The sequence below is a fragment of the Oncorhynchus kisutch genome, linkage group LG11 (assembly GCF_002021735.2).
Source record: "Oncorhynchus kisutch isolate 150728-3 linkage group LG11, Okis_V2, whole genome shotgun sequence".
NCBI classification, from domain to species: Eukaryota; Metazoa; Chordata; class Actinopteri; order Salmoniformes; family Salmonidae; genus Oncorhynchus; species Oncorhynchus kisutch.
Window position 1 is genome coordinate 69,955,103 of NC_034184.2, and position 16,350 is coordinate 69,971,452.

Below are 16,350 nucleotides of genomic sequence, written 5' to 3' on the forward strand. Positions count from 1 at the left end.
AATAAGAGGCACTTCCTGATTGGATTTTCCTCAGGGTTTCGCCTGCAATATCAGTTCAGTTGTACTCACAGACAATATTTTGACACTTTAGAGTTTTCTATCCTAAACTGTCAATTATATGCATATTCTAGCATCTGGTCCTGAGAAATAGGCGATTTATTTTTGCAAAAATAAAAATAGTGCCCCCTAGTTTCAAGAGGTTAATGCAACCACTGTGTCAGATTTCAAAAAAGCTTCACGGAAAAAGCAAACCATGCAATAATCTGAGTACGGCACTCAGACACAAAAACATGCCATGCAGATTCCCGCCATGTTGTGGAGTCAGTAAAAGTCAGAAATAGCATTAGAAATATTCACTTTGATGATCTTCATCAGAATACACTCCCAGGAATCCCAGTTCCACAGTAAATGTTTGTTTTTGTTCGATAAAGTCCATTTATGTCCAAATACCTCCTTTTGTTAGCGCGTTTGGTAAACAAATCCAAACTCACAAGGCGCGGGCAAGTCCAGGCGAAAGTTCAGACGAAAAGTTTAAAAAATGATATTACAGTTCGTAGAAACATGTCAAACGATATATAGAATCAATCTTTAGGACGTTTTTAACATAAATCTTCAATAATGTTCCAACCGGAGAATTGCTTTTGTCTTTAGAATTGCAATGGAACACAGGTCACTCTCACTGGGCGCGCGTGATCGGCTCATGCCACTATGGCAGACCTCTGGTTGAATCAGCTCTCATTCGTACCCACTTCACAGTAGAAGCCTCAGACAACGTTCTAAAGACTGTTGACATCTAGCGAAAGCCTTAGGAAGTGCAATATGACCCCTTAGACACTGTATATTCGATAGGCAATGAGTTGGAAAAACTACAAACCTCAGATTTCCCACTTCCTGGTTGGATTTCTCTCAGGTTTTCGCCTGCCATATGAGTTCTGTTATACTCAGACATCAATCAAACAGTTTTAGAAACTTCAGAGTTTTCTATCCAATACTACTAATAATATGCATATATAGCTTCTGGGCCTGAGTAGCAGGACGTTTACTCTGGGCACGCTTTTCATCCAAATGTGAAAATGTTGCCCCCTATCCCAAACAAGTTAAACAGAGTGGGAGAACCACCAATTCTAAAAAGGATTACCGCACCAGACTAAAGTTCCTATCAACCTTAAACACAATCCTGGAGACTGTTTGGGCTCCTTGACACAATGCCATTATTATTACGAGTGATCAAATGACCCCCCTCGGTGCCGCAGGCCAGAGGCGATCAACAATGGAGTTGCCTGGGAAATGAGAGGGCAGGGTGGGTGCTCTACGTTTTAATCTGAATTAAGTGGGAAAAGGCACACTTTAATGCACAAGACTGGACATGTCACTGGAGGGGAGCCTCTGTCTTATTAATACCACAGGGACAGAGAGGTTAAATCATTGGATTGTAGTTTTCTGTCTAATTATATAGAGGAAGTGAGTCCGTGCATGTGCCAACCTACAGTACTGATGACACTGTCGCTAGGGACTGACTCACCTTGGATGACTGATTATTCCTCCTGTACTACAAGTTGGAGCTACAACTGCAGTACAACCTGTGGACAGCAGTACATCTGCTTGTTAGCACGAACTCTGGTTGCATGTATAGAGCTCTTGAACATCTCTCTTGTTCAGCACCTGAGTAGATGGCTCTTGTTGAAAATAATTTTACCTTCTAGGTTGAAGGCCTCGGATCCTTCAGAGTATTGCAAACAGTATAGAGAGGTTTCATGTTTAAAACCACAGCTCTGTTTACAGTGAACTAAATACACCTAAATGAGGCTTTGTCCCAACGTAGTACACCAATCATCGAGAAAACACGACCGGCCTTGAATAACGTCAGAGATCCATTCAATGCAAACTCTTCTCGTTTCGCCAACCCTTTCACTGTCTAAGCTACTGCCTTGGTAATTAAAATGAGAAAATTGGAGAGCTTTTTCAATAACGGCCCTCAACCCAAAAAGCGGTGTGTGTCAAGGGCGCCCATCGGTCCCTACTGGATTTGTCCCCTGTGTACCCTAGACTACCTCCAGACTGTATTGATTCCTCCCACTCCTCCTCCCGCTCTGCACTCTAGGCCCGGAAGGCCAACGCCTGAGCACAGATGTACTAATGAGAGGGTTGCCGATGAGACGCTGCAGCCCCATGGGCTGAGCACTTCAACGTTGCCATGGCACAGCGCATTCTCCAGGTTTTAATGGAAGTGGGGATTGAAGGCCAGGGACGAAGTGACCTCTTCCCCGTTCTCTTCTCCACTCAGGGCCCCCCCCCCTCCATCCTTTACTATCCCCATCATCTAGGCTTTTAGTGCATGACGGGGGACGTTAGAGACTGAGCCCTCAGTAGGGAAAAGCAGGTTTCTGGAAAAGCTGGAAATGGAGCTGTATACATTAGTGACACTTGAGACTTTTTTAGATTTTCCACAGTGCTGTTTGGGCATACTGCACTTAGTAAGGAGAACTTATTTGAGAATTCTAATTCATTGTTGGCGGGCCGTACATTCCACACTATGTATGCCCCTATGTAAATATTAGTTTTTTTTATGTCATTCTTATTTTAGAAAAACGCTACAGGCATGGCATACATGCAGTACAGTACTTTAGAGTGAAATATAAACTTGTGCCTCGGCTCCAGAATACCAGTCTGTGTAGATAATGAACACCTTGTACAGGAGCCAGAACAACGGCCAAGGGCTTTTTGCAGTAAAACAAACTCCACGCTCCACTTTTTGCCCATTAAAAAAAAAAGTGTTGAAAAGGCTCTTTTTAAATGAGCTGAGAGTGCGCCGGGCCCTTTCAAGGCTCTGTCCACAGAGGACCCAGAGTCAATAGTCAGGATGGGTTGCCAGGATGGGCGAGGTTCTCTTAATGTCACATCAGGGTTATTTATTAACTGTTCTACTGATTGAGGCAGACATCATCTCTTCACGCCTGTTTCCTTTTGTGTTGGGGTCTTGTAATAAAGACTGTCTGTAGTTAACAGTTCACACCTTTCTGCTCTTGGATTGAAACTGTATTCACTTATTAGCCATGATTTAGTCTTGTCATAATGCCAAGCCGTCCTTTGTCATCAACTTAAGTGGTAGACTTGGATACGGTTATAAAAAGACAGTATGTGCCGTGTTCGCTGTTTCCTGTTTCTGAATCCAGCATCTTCTACAAACACGTAGCCTGCTGATTATGCCACGTTGAAAGCAGCACCTATTGTTCTGTACCTACCACCGGCTGTCAAATATGTATTTGTTCATGACATGCCCATTCAGAAACTGTGGGTATTGGATGTCCTCACCTTATGACTTGCCCTGTTTAATAAATATTTTGAACATAAACTGTCATAATTGAACGTGTGAGTGTAACTCATGCTCATCGAAAACATGTGACACTCTTATCTTAAAGGGGCAATCTGAAGTTGCAGCATTCATTTTTAGACTTATAAATTCATGATTCAATTAAATGTACCCATTTTGATTCTTGAAGAATATAACTTCCTCATGAGCTTTGTTCAATTGTCGTACCCCATCAGAACCCAAAATATAAGCTTCCTTTATTTTATTTCACCTTTATTTAACCGGGTAGGCTAGTTGAGAACAAGTTCTCATTTACAACTGCGACCTGGCCAAGATAAAGCACAGCACTTCAACACATACAACAACAGTTACACATGGATAAACAATCATACAGTCAATAATACAGTAGAGAAAAGAAAAGTCTATATACAGTGAGTGCAAATGAGGTAAGATAAGGGAGGTAAGGCAATAAATAGGCCATGTTGGCGAAGTAATTACAATATAGTTTACAGTCTAGCCAGACATCTAGGTATTTGTAGTTGTCCACATATTCTAAGTCAGAACTGTCCAGAGTAGTGATGCTGGACAGGCGGGCAGTGATCGGTTGAAGAGCATGCATTTAGCTTTACTTGCATTTAAGAGCAGTTGGAGGCCACGGAAGGAGGGTTGTATGGCATTGAAGCTCGACTGGAGGTTGGTTAACACGGTGTCCAAAGAAGGGCCAGAAGTATACAGAATGGTGTCGTCTGCGACATCATTGATATACAGTGCCTTGCAAAAGTATTCGGCCCCCTTGAACTTTGCGACCTTTTGCCACATTTCAGGCTTCAAACATAAAGATATAAAACTGTATTTTTTTGTGAAGAATCAACAACAAGTGGGACACAATCATGAAGTGGAACGACATTTATTGGATATTTCAAACTTTTTAACAAATCAAAACTGAAAAATTGGGCGTGCAAAATTATTCAGCCCCTTTACTTTCAGTGCAGCAAACTCTCTCCAGAAGTTCAGTGAGGATCTCTGAATGATCCAATGTTGACCTAAATGACTAATGATGATAAATACAATCCACCTGTGTGTAATCAAGTCTCCGTATAAATACACCTGCACTGTGATAGTCTCAGAGGTCCGTTAAAAGTGCAGAGAGCATCATGAAGAACAAGGAACACACCAGGCAAGTCCGAGATACTGTTGTGAAGAAGTTTAAAGCCGGATTTGGATACAAAAAGATTTCCCAAGCTTTAAACATCCCAAGGAGCACTGTGCAAGCGATAATATTGAAATGGAAAGAGTATCAGACCACTGCAAATCTACCAAGACCTGGCCGTCCCTCTAAACTTTCAGCTCATACAAGGAGAAGACTGATCAGAGATGCAGCCAAGAGGCCCATGATCACTCTGGATGAACTGCAGAGATCTACAGCTGAGGTGGGAGACTCTGTCCATAGGACAACAATCAGTCGTATATTGCACAAATCTGGCCTTTATGGAAGAGTGGCAAGAAGAAAGCCATTTCTTAAAGATATCCATAAAAAGTGTTGTTTAAAGTTTGCCACAAGCCACCTGGGAGACACACCAAACATGTGGAAGAAGGTGCTCTGGTCAGATGAAACCAAAATTGAACTTTTTGGCAACAATGCAAAACGTTATGTTTGGCGTAAAAGCAACACAGCTCATCACCCTGAACACCACATCCCCACTGTCAAACATGGTGGTGGCAGCATCATGGTTTGGGCCTGCTTTTCTTCAGCAGGGACAGGGAAGATGGTTAAAATTGATGGGAAGATGGATGGAGCCAAATACAGGACCATTCTGGAAGAAAACCTGATGGAGTCTGCAAAAGACCTGAGACTGGGACGGAGATTTGTCTTCCAACAAGACAATGATCCAAAACATAAAGCAAAATCTACAATGGAATGGTTCAAAAATAAACATTTCCAGGTGTTAGAATGGCCAAGTCAAAGTCCAGACCTGAATCCAATCGAGAATCTGTGGAAAGAACTGAAAACTGCTGTTCACAAATGCTCTCCATCCAACCTCACTGAACTCGAGCTGTTTTGGGAAAAAATTGGAAAAATTTTCAGTCTCTCGATGTGCAAACTGATAGAGACATACCCCAAGCGACTTACAGCTGTAATCACAGCAAAAGGTGGCGCTACAAAGTATTAACTTAAGGGGGCTGAATAATTTTGCACGCCCAATTTTTTTCCGTTTTTGATTTGTTAAAAACGTTTGAAATATCCAATAAATGTCGTTCCACTTCATGATGGTGTCCCACTTGTTGTTGATTCTTCACCAAAAAATACAGTTTTATATCTTTATGTTTGAAGCCTGAAATGTGGCAAAAGGTCGCAAAGTTCAAGGGGGCCGAATACTTTCGCAAGGCACTGTATACAGAGAAGAGTCGGCCCGGAAATTGAACCCTGTGTCACCCCCATAGAGGCTGCCAGAGGTCCGGACAACAGGCCCTTCGATTTGACACACTGAACTTTAGCAGAGAAGTAGTTGGTGAACCAGGTGAGGCAGTCATTTGAGAAACCAAGGCTGTTGAGGCTGCAGATAAGAATGTGTTGATTGAACGAGTCAAAAGCCTTGGCCAGGTCAATGAATATGGCTGCACAGTAATGTCTCTTATCGATGGCGGTTATGATATCGTTTAGGACCTTGAGCGTGGCTAAGGTGCATCCATGACCAGCTCGGAAACCAGATTGCATAGCGGAGAAGGTACGGTGGGATTTGAAATGGTCGGTAATCTGTTTTGTTAACTTAGCTTTCGAAGACCTTAGAAAGGCAGGGTAGGATAGATATAGGTCTGTAGCAGTTAGGGTCTAGAGTGTCTCCCCCCTTTGAAGAGGGGGATGACTGCGGCAGCTTTCCAATTTTTGGGAATCTCAGACGATACGAAAGAGGTTGAACAGGCTAGTAATAGGGGTTGCAACTATTTCGGCAGATCATTTTATAAAGAGAGGGTCCAGATTGTTTAGCCCGGTTGATTTGTAGGGGTCCAGATTTTGCTGCTCTTTCAGAACATCAACTATATGGATTTGGGTGAAGGAGAAAAGGGGAGGCTTGGGCAAGTTGCTGTGGGTAGGGTAGCCAGGTGGAAAGCATGGCCAGCCGTAGAAAAATGCTTGTTGAAATTCTCAATTATAGTGGATTTTTCGGTGGTGAGTGTTTCCTAGCCTCAGTGCAGTGGGCAGCTGGGTGGAGGTGCTCTTATTCTCCATGGACGTTAGTGTCCCAGAACCTTTTTGAGTTTGTGCTACAGGATGCAAATTTCTGCTTCAAAAAGCTAACCTTAGCTTTCCTAAATGCCTGTGTATGTTGGTTCCTAACTTCCCTGAAAAGTTGCATAACACAGGGGCTATTCGATGCTAATTCAGAACGCCACAGGATGTTTTTGTGCTGGTCAAGGGCAGTCAGGTCTGGAGAGAAACAAGGGCTATATATGTTCCTGGTTCTACATTTTTTTGAAAGGGGCATGCTTATTTAAGATGGTGAGGAAGGCACTTTAAAAAAAATGACCAGGCATCATCTACTGACGGGATGAGGTCAATATCCTTCCTGGATACCCGGGCCAGGTCGATTAGAAAGGCCTGCTCGCTGAAGTGTTTTTTTAGGGGGTGTTTTGACAGTGATGGGGGGTGGTCATTTGATCGCAGACCCATTATGGATGCAGGCAATGAAGCAGTGATTGCTGAGACCTTGGTTGAAAACAGCAGAGATATATTTGGAGGGCAAGTTGGTTACGATGATATCTATGAGGGTGCCCATGTTTACAGATTTGGGGTTGTACATGGTGGGTTCATTGATAATTTGTTTGAGATTGAGGGCATCAAGCTTATATTGTAGGATGGCTGGTGTGTTAAGCATCTCCCAGTTTAGGTCACCTAGCAGCACGAGCTCTGAAGATAGATGGGGAGAAATCAGTTCACATATGGTGTCCAGGGCACACCTGGGGGCAGAGGGTGAGCGCGGCAACGGTGAGAGACTTGTTTCTGGAAAGGTGGATTTTTAAAAGTAGAAGCTCGAATTGTTTGGGTTACAGACCTGGATAGTTTGGGTACAGACCTGTTTGGGTACAGGCCTGCAGAGATACAGTGGGGCAAAAAAGTATTTAGTCAGCCACCAATTGTGCAAGTTCTCCCACTTAAAAAGATGAGAGAGGCCTGTAATTTTCATCATAGGTACACTTCAACTATGACAGACAAAATGAGAAGAAAAAATATCCGGAAAATCACATTGTAGGATTTTTTATGAATTTATTTGCAAATGATGGTGGAAAATAAGTATTTGGTCACCTACAAACAAGCAAGATTTCTGGCTCTCACAGACCTGTAACTTCTTCTTTAAGAGGCTCCTCTGTCCTCCACTCGTTACCTGTATTAATGGCACCTGTTTGAACTTGTTATCAGTATAAAAGACACCTGTCCACAACATCAAACAGTCACACTCCAAACTCCACTATGGCCAAGACTAAAGAGCTCTCAAAGGACACCAGAAACAAAATTATAGACCTGCACCAGGCTGGAAAGACTGAATCTGCAATAGGTAAGCAGCTTGGTTTGAAGAAATCAACTGTGGGAGCAATTATTAGGAAATGGAAGACATACCACTGATAATCTCCCTCGATCTGGGGCTCTACGCAAGATCTGGGGCTCTACGCAAGATCTCACCCAGAACCACACAGAGGGACCTAGTGAATGACCTGCAGAGAGCTGGGACCAAAGTAACAAAGCCTACCATCAGTAACACACTACGCCGCCAGGGACTCAAATCCTGCAGTGCCAGGCGTGTCCCCCTGCTTAAGCCAGTACATGTCCAGGCCCGTCTGAAGTTTGCTAGAGAGAATTTGGATGATCCAGAAGAAGATTGGGAAAATGTCATATGGTCAGATGAAACCAAAATAGACCTTTTTGGTTAAAACTCAACTCGTCGTGTTTGGAGGACAAAGAATGCGGAGTTGCATCCAAAGAACACCATACCTACTGTGAAGCATGGGGGTGGAAACATCATGCTTTGGGGCTGTTTTTCTGCAAAGGGACCAGGACGACTGATCCGTGGAAAGGAAAGAATGAATGGGGCCATGTATCGTGAGATTTTGAGTGAAAACCTCCTTCCATCAGCAAGGGCATTGAAGATGAAACGTGGCTGGGTCTTTCAGCATGACAATGATCCCAAACACACCGCCCGGGCAACGAAGGAATGGCTTCGTAAGAAGCATTTCAAGATCCTGGAGTGGCCTAGCCAGTCTCCAGATCTCAACCCCATAGAAAATCTTTGGAGGGAGTTGAAAGTCCGTGTTGCCCAGCAACAGCCCCAAAACATCACTGCTCTAGAGGAGATCTGCATGGAGGAATGGGCCAAAATACCAGCAACCGTGTGTGAAAACCTTGTGAAGACTTACAGAAAACGTTTGACCTCTGTTATATACCGTTTGTTGGCAATGACAAAGTATTGAGATAAACTTTTGTTATTGACCAAATACTTATTTTCCACCATAATTTGCAAATAAATTCATAAAAAATCCTACAATGAGATTTTCTGGATTTTTTTCCTCCATTTTGTCTGTCATAGTTGAATTGTACCTATGATGAAAATTACAGGCCTCATCTTTTTAAGTGGGAGAACTTGCACAATTGGTGGCTGACTAAATACTTTTTTGCCCCACTGTAGCTCTGCAGGCTATCTGTGCAGTAGATTGCAACACCACTCTCTTTGGCAGTTCTATCTTGTCAGAAAATGTTATAGTTAGGGATGGAAATTTCAGGGTTTTTGGTGGTCTACCTGAGTCAGTATTCAGACACGGCTAGGACATCCAGGTTGGCAGAGTGTGCTAGGGAAATGAATAAAACAAACTTAGGGAGGAGGCTTCTAATATTAACATGCATGAATCCAAGGCTCTTATGGTTACAGAAGTCAACAAATGAGAACGCCTGGGGAATGGGAGTGATGCTGGGGGCTGCAGGGCCTGGATTAACCTCTACATCACCAGAGGAACAGAGGAGGAGTAGGATAAGAGTATGGCTAAAGGCTAAAATAACTGGTCGTCTAGTGCGTTCGGAACAGAGAGTAAAAGGAGCAGGTTTCTGGGCACGGTAGAATAGATTCATGGCATAATGTACAGACAAAGGTATGGTAGGATCTGAATACAGTGGAGGTAAACCTGTGCATAGAGTGACGATGAAAGAGATATTGTCTCTAGAAATATAATTTAAACCAGGTGATGTCACTGCATGTTTGGTAGGTGGAACTAAAGTGTTAAATACGGAGTATTGAGCAGGGCTAGAGGCTCTACAGTGAAATAAGGCAATAATTACTAACCAAAACGCCAATGGACAAGGCATATTGACATTAGCGAGAGGCATGCATAGCTGAGTGATCATAGGAGTCCAGTGAGTGGCTTCAGGCAGCTCGCGGCCCAGGGATAGCAAGCTAGCAGAAGGGCTTTGGAGGGATGTTGCGACGGAAGAAAGTCTGTTGTGGCCCCCTCGTGCTATTACGTTGGCAGACGGATCAGCAGGGCTCCGTGTGGTAAACCAGGCCAAATGGCAAAATAGGTACAGTTGCCAAAGAATTTGTCTGGTGGGCCTCTGAAGCTAACAGTCTGATGTGCTCTGGAAAGCTAGAGGGCCGTGGATAGCAGGCTAGCGGATGGGCATTCAGGGGACGACGTGATGGCGGAGCCAGTTGAGAAAACCCCGTCGGGCGAATCACGTCGGTGGTCCAGTCGTGATGGGTCGGGGGGGGGTCCAGGCCAGTTGGCAAAATAGGTATTGTAGCCCAAGGAGTGGCTGATGGACCTCTTTGGCTAGCCGGGAGATGTGCCTAGCAGATGGGCCTAGCAAGGCTAGCTCCAGGCTAATTGGTTCTTGCTTCGGGACAGAGACGTTAGCCAAGAGTGGCCATTCGAATAACGCGTTTGTAAACTAGGGTAAATGTAAACAAAACACTATCGCATCAAAACATAGTTAAAACTATAATTTTGATATCATGGATAGTCGGTCCTTGAATTTTGAGTGGTTCCATTTCTCCAGCCCCATCCTTAAGCTTTTTACCGAAACAAGGGCATGGGAGAAAGCGTTGTTGTTTCAACTGCTGATTCCCGCTTTAAATAAATGTGAATTCTAGTCAAGTTTATTCATGCCATTTGTAGATATTCTTTGTAGTAATTTCAGTAGAGGTCACGCTGTGGCCATCTCATGACTAACCCTGCTCTTCTCTCGCTACCCCCCCCCCCCCCCCCCAGACTCTGCCTTCATGATGGTCAACACCAGCGGACGTTTCTCAGGCCAGAAGGCCCAGTTGCTCATGCCCCAGCTCAAGGAGAACGACACCCACTGCCTCATCTTCCAGTACTACGTAGCGGGACAGCGCGAGGGTGCCAACCCGGGCCAGCTTAACGTCTATGTCAAGGAGAACAACAGTCCGCTGGGCATCCCTGTGTGGAACGCCTCAGGGCCCGCCTACCCCACCTGGCGCCAGGTGGAACTGGCTGTCAGCACCTTCTGGCCTAACTTCTACCAGGTGAGATGGGATAAAGAAGATGGTGATGGGCTGTGTCTATAAAAGTGGCACATAGAACAAGGGGTAGGGTTGTCAGTGAGGGTCCTACTGTTCATCAAATGTAAGGTTTTGTCAAAGTCCTGTTGTACTGTGGGCAGTTAGGAAACTGTAAACATTGTGTTATTATCCTCTGTGGGTTGTACGTCGACCGATGAAGTGGTAATATTGGTGGAGATAAGAACCCATCAGATCGGGACATTTTCCCAGCCCCAGAGCCATATTTAAACACTGCCCATTAGCAGGGAATAATATTGAACTCTGACAGAGTCCATGTTTTCTCAGTGCGGGTCCATGGCAGTACAGTAAACACATTCTCCAAGGTCTCTGGAGGTCAAACCACTTTCTATCATCACCTCCCCAATATTTCTCCTCTCTGAAAATTAAACTCATTTTGTGTGTAGCATCGTGCCGTTAGGCAGCAGCGCTGTGAATTTCCAGCCGAGGCAATTACCGCTCACGCCAAATGTTTGGTTTACTCCCACATGAGGTCAAACACACACACACTCGCTCACAGGGTCAGTGTGTACTGAGTGACCCAGCATGTAAGCCCGTCAGTATGTCATCTGCTCCACGGATGACCCTCAGATTGAAGGCTGTTGGTGTGTGTGTGTGGAAGGTTGGTGGGTCACGCCATCGAGCCCTGCTCCTCCCACTAACATACAGTGTTGGCTGTTAGTGCCTGTGAGGTTTTCCCTAGCGAGACCGACAGTAAAGAGTGATAAATACATCTCCATGTTTCCCAAGAGAAATCACCGCCATCTGTTGTTTGACAGAGGCACCGTGCAGAAGGAGCATCTCTCTGTGACTTCCTATTACTCTTTCAGATTAACAATGGAAAGGCGGCATCTTCAAAGCTCTATACACAATTAGCAATGTAGCAAGTAATTATGGTGTTTCTGTAATTGCACAGTATCTTTAAGTGTTTGTCAAAATGAAAACCACCTGGTATTCAGAAATTACTTTGTCTCTTATTTTGTAATTACAGCGTATGGTTTTCGCTCCCCTCAGTTTACAATGCAAGTCTATCAGCACAGGTCTAATTACATTGCAATGGTTGGGCCACATTTTGAGAAACTTTTAATTAATCACGCCGTGCATTTCAAATATGGTTATTGTCTTCCCCAGCCCGGCACACTCTGATCTTGATCATGCCATTTTGCGTTGTTCATCTCCACCTGCTCTGTTATTCCAATTCCATTTTTAGACACAATCACAATTACCAGGTGATCTGTAAAGGAACATTGGGGTGACATCGCATCAGTATTTAATGAACAGTGTGAGAGGGAGGAAGGGTCATTTCTTCCCCGTCTGCTATTATGTATGCATGAGAGGTCAGCCTTTTGTTCTTAGGAAGTTTCAACAACTTACTGACAAGACTTTTTGTAAAAGATGTGGTGAACCTGAAGTTGCACTAAGGACGCCATGAAGTAAAGCAATACACACACACACACACACACACACACACACACACACACACACACACACACACACACACACACACACACACACACACACACACACACACACGTCGGAGGAGCACTACTCACATTCGCTTATGCATTAAAAGCAAACCTACTTCTCTAGCCCCCACAAGCCACATTAACGTTATCATGGCTAATTGAGCTCATTCACCAGGTGCAGCTAAAGAAGATAAACCTAAAAACACATGGATGAGGGGGGGTTGGGGGGTCCGCCGGGGTCGAGCAGGTTGCTTAGCATCACCACGGCGACAAACATTAACAACCTTGGTTTTAATCACCCCAGGCGGCACGTCGTGACATTATGCACGCTGGCGTTCGCGTTTTTATTTCCTTTTTGCAAATTAGGCCCTCGTTAAAGGCGTAATTAGCGGCCAAGGCTTCTGCCGTCGCTCAAAAGCAAGAGAGAGGGGAGGAAAGGGACACAAATCTATTAAAACCCATCTGAATGGTTTTATTTAAGGCATCTCTTTTGGCCTCAGCTCAACAATGTTATTTCATGGCTAATGACTCATTTTCAATTTGTTCACTGGGCATTGGGACTGGTGCGGTTGGCATTCCCTTGTAACAAACAAAGGCCATATTCAAATAGGTTCCATTGTAGTAGGTATGGTCCCACAACAATACATCCTACAGCAGCTGATTTGGTAGGCATGATGAGGGGAGCCACGAGAATAGACAGTAGATCCATTAATAATTGGGGTGGCAGGTAGCCTAGTGGTTAGAGCGTTGGACTAGTAACCGAAAGGTTGCATGATCAAATCTCTAAGCTGACAAGGTAAAAATCTGTCGTTCTGCCCCTGAACAAGGCAGTTAACCCACTGTTCCTAGGCCGTCATTGTAAATAATAATTTGTTCTCAACTGACTTGCCTAATTACATAAAGTTTAAATTAAAAAAATAATACAAATAATTCTGGGCTCCATATGTCAGCTTGGTATGAGGTACGCATGCACACATCTATGAGGCCCAGGGCTGTGTCCCAAATGGCACCCTATTCCCTATATAGTGCACTACTTTTGAACAAGGTCCTATATAGGGAAAAGGGTGCCATTTGGGATGAAGCCTTCCATTCATAGTATCTGCTGTATTGAAGGAGTTTGTACAGAATCGTGGCTAGAATTGTAGCAATGTTTTCTTGTAGGAAGTAATGCGTAGCGCAGTGTTGCTATCTCCTCAAAGTTGATTTGTGTCCTTGGGTATTGTAGTCTCCCCGGACATGTGGATATTGTAGTCTCCCCGGACATTTGTTTTGGTTTGCTATTTTTGCGTCTACAAACCTGATATCTGGGCCCCACATAGTTCTATTATCTTAAGTGTTTGTTTTTGTTGGTCAGAAACTTTGAACGCTGCACATTTCGTCCTTGATCGTATCTGTCCTCTTGCCCTCGACCGCCAACGGACCATTTCTGTCATCAGTTACCGAGTCAAGTGAGATATTCAGGGTTCACTCACAACCATTACAGAGGGCGTGTGTTTCATACCAGAACGTTGTTCCCTTCCCTTCATTCCTTGCTCCCATCACTGATCAGAAGTTTTGGTAGTGGATAGTTTAAAACAATATAGTGGCTCAGCATTGTTTACAGCTGCCCAGTTGTCCCAAATCCATGAAGGTGAGTGAACAAGGACAAGGGGACTAGTGCATAGGGAACAACTTTATGGAATGAAATAACTGGGAACTGGGAATGAGGGAGGATCTCCAGAAAGCGGGGTCCCATTGGCCTGTTTTCTGGCCTATAGAAAAGCTCTGATGTAAACCAAGTGGGTTGGGCATGTTGCCAAAACCTCTGCATGAACAGGAAGGCAGCCCCTGCGTCTTTAACCAGTTGTTTCCTGAGCGATAAGGGCCATGGAATGTGGTCTCCGTGGGGCCACTCCTCTGAAGTGGACCGCGAGGTCAGAAGAAGTGTGAGAACATGATTCGGGCTGCTCTATTCGTCACTGTGGTAATGCAACAGAGCGTCCCTCGCAGGTGCAGCCGTTTAAAGAAAAGAACACATGATACAGACACCCTGTCATAGAAACCATGACTCCAGAGTCCAGACACTCTCTACCATTCCCCTCCCTCCTCCCCTTGGGAAATGGAGGATGAGACTCTGTACAAGAAAACATAATTGTTTTAAACATTTAAATGATTAGGTCGATCTTTACGAGGTGTGTACCCTAAAACAGTTTTCTCGGCTGAATTCCACTCATGGACTGTAACAGCACTGATGAAGAGGGGGAAGTGGGCTGGGAATCCAACCCATATCACATGCCTCTCAGCTAAAGCATGCTCTCTGAAAGCCATGATGATTCAGGGATATAAATGAATCCAGTCATCATAGACCCAGGCCCCATTGTTTGAAATGGAAAGGGTCCATGTAACCCAATCCTTTTCCTCCGTCCGCCTCCCTGCCTCATGCCCCATGTTTGAAGCCTGAACACGTGGGCCCGGGCCCCTTAAACTGTAGCAGCTGCCAGCTTCTCCCTCCTCTAACTAGACGTACAAGGAATGGGAGCGCAGGAGCGTTGTCTATGCCTGCGTTCCCATTCTCTACTCTTCTCCTGAAGTGCGCTTGCACATTCCCTGACATGGATTTATTAGCAATGGTGAAAACTCCCTCTAACCGATGCTTACGCCATTTTGCTGGTTTTAAATCAGTGAGTGTTCAAGACAAGTGCACATACAATTTCCAAATTGGGTAGTTTTCCTCTTGTCATGTCAGTTATTGCATACCTTAGAGCTATTTATAACGTTTTAGCTAGGTTTTTAAGACCATAGATTTTGTTGTAATGTTTGAGTCACTAAAATATCACATGATTACACATTCGACATGTGTACATGTGTAGAATTGCAAGAAAATGTGCTTTAAAACTGCAACATTTTCTCTGCATCCCATGACAATGTGTAGAATTGGAGGAAATACGCTTTAAGAGTGGTGTGAACAGTTTGTCATGAACAGTGCTTGTTCCCATGGAAATAGAGGAGGGGTGCAGACACAGAGCATTGGGACACATTCTGTTTATGTTTGTGCCAACTGCCAACCTCTTTACCCACCTCTCTTTCTCTCCTTTCCTCCCCTCTGCAGATTGTCTTTGAGGCGGTGAGCACAGGACAAAGAGGTCTACTAGCCATCAAGGATGTCACACTGCAAGGCCATCAGTGCAGTAAGTCTCCCCGCTCCCCCCACACACACACAGTGAATGTGCTATGTAGCACCCATCCCTTGCGTGTCTCATAAGTCACCCACTACCACTGGGTTGTCACTCTTCAGCCCCCCCCCATCTCCCTCTTCTCACATGTCATTGCTGTCACCTACCGACCCATGTCTGTGCTACATAGCGAACTCAATATACAGTATATTCCTGGGCAACATATTTACAGTCCTGTGACACGAACGAAGCTAGAATATACTACACAAGCCTTCATATTAAATATGTCCTTTGAATCAAAGGCAAAAGGACTAGATGGCGGCGAGCTTCTTGTGTCCTTGCCCTCCTCTCCAGGAAAGACTCCGGTTCCACAATCCTCCCCCAGATTTGTGAAATTCCATGAGGAAGCTAGGCTAATTGCCTCGGATAGAACGGACAAATCTGCTTCGCCATGTTGCCAGGCATGGAGGAACACCACTCCACAAAGAATGTGGGATGATTGCAAGTGCGTAGTACAGCACACACATTATGTTGACGAAAGGTATAAACACGCATGAACCACTCACATTTTTCTTCGTCACATTTCACTTCTGTTTAGTCGTTTTACTAACAACGTCACTAGCCTAGACTCGTGTGTGACTTTCCAACGGCTCTCGACAGATTAAGTGTCAACAAAGAGGGGGACTTGGGCTCTTCAAAGTTTGGCCTCGGTCCACATATCTTTTCCAGGTGAAGCAAGGCAATACCATTAGCCCTCAACTCCAAAGACTGGGGGAGTGCTGAGCTGGGAGATATCAGGGCCACCGCGTTACTTCACAAGAGTTGTTTTAATTGCCTACCGCAGAGTTACACGGTGCGCA

General features: G+C 44.6%; 1 protein-coding gene across 10 annotated transcripts in view; it reads left to right on the plus strand.

Moving 5' to 3' along the window:
- Positions 1 to 16,350, plus strand: part of LOC109900162 (receptor-type tyrosine-protein phosphatase mu) — a 317,021-nt gene that overhangs the window by 88,581 nt on the left and 212,090 nt on the right. For all 10 annotated transcript variants that reach the window (XM_031836211.1, XM_031836212.1, XM_031836213.1 and 7 more), the window contains exons 3-4: positions 10,562 to 10,839; positions 15,427 to 15,505. In XM_031836211.1, the coding sequence (XP_031692071.1) occupies positions 10,562 to 10,839; positions 15,427 to 15,505 (357 nt within the window). The remainder of the gene's footprint in view (positions 1 to 10,561; positions 10,840 to 15,426; positions 15,506 to 16,350) is intronic.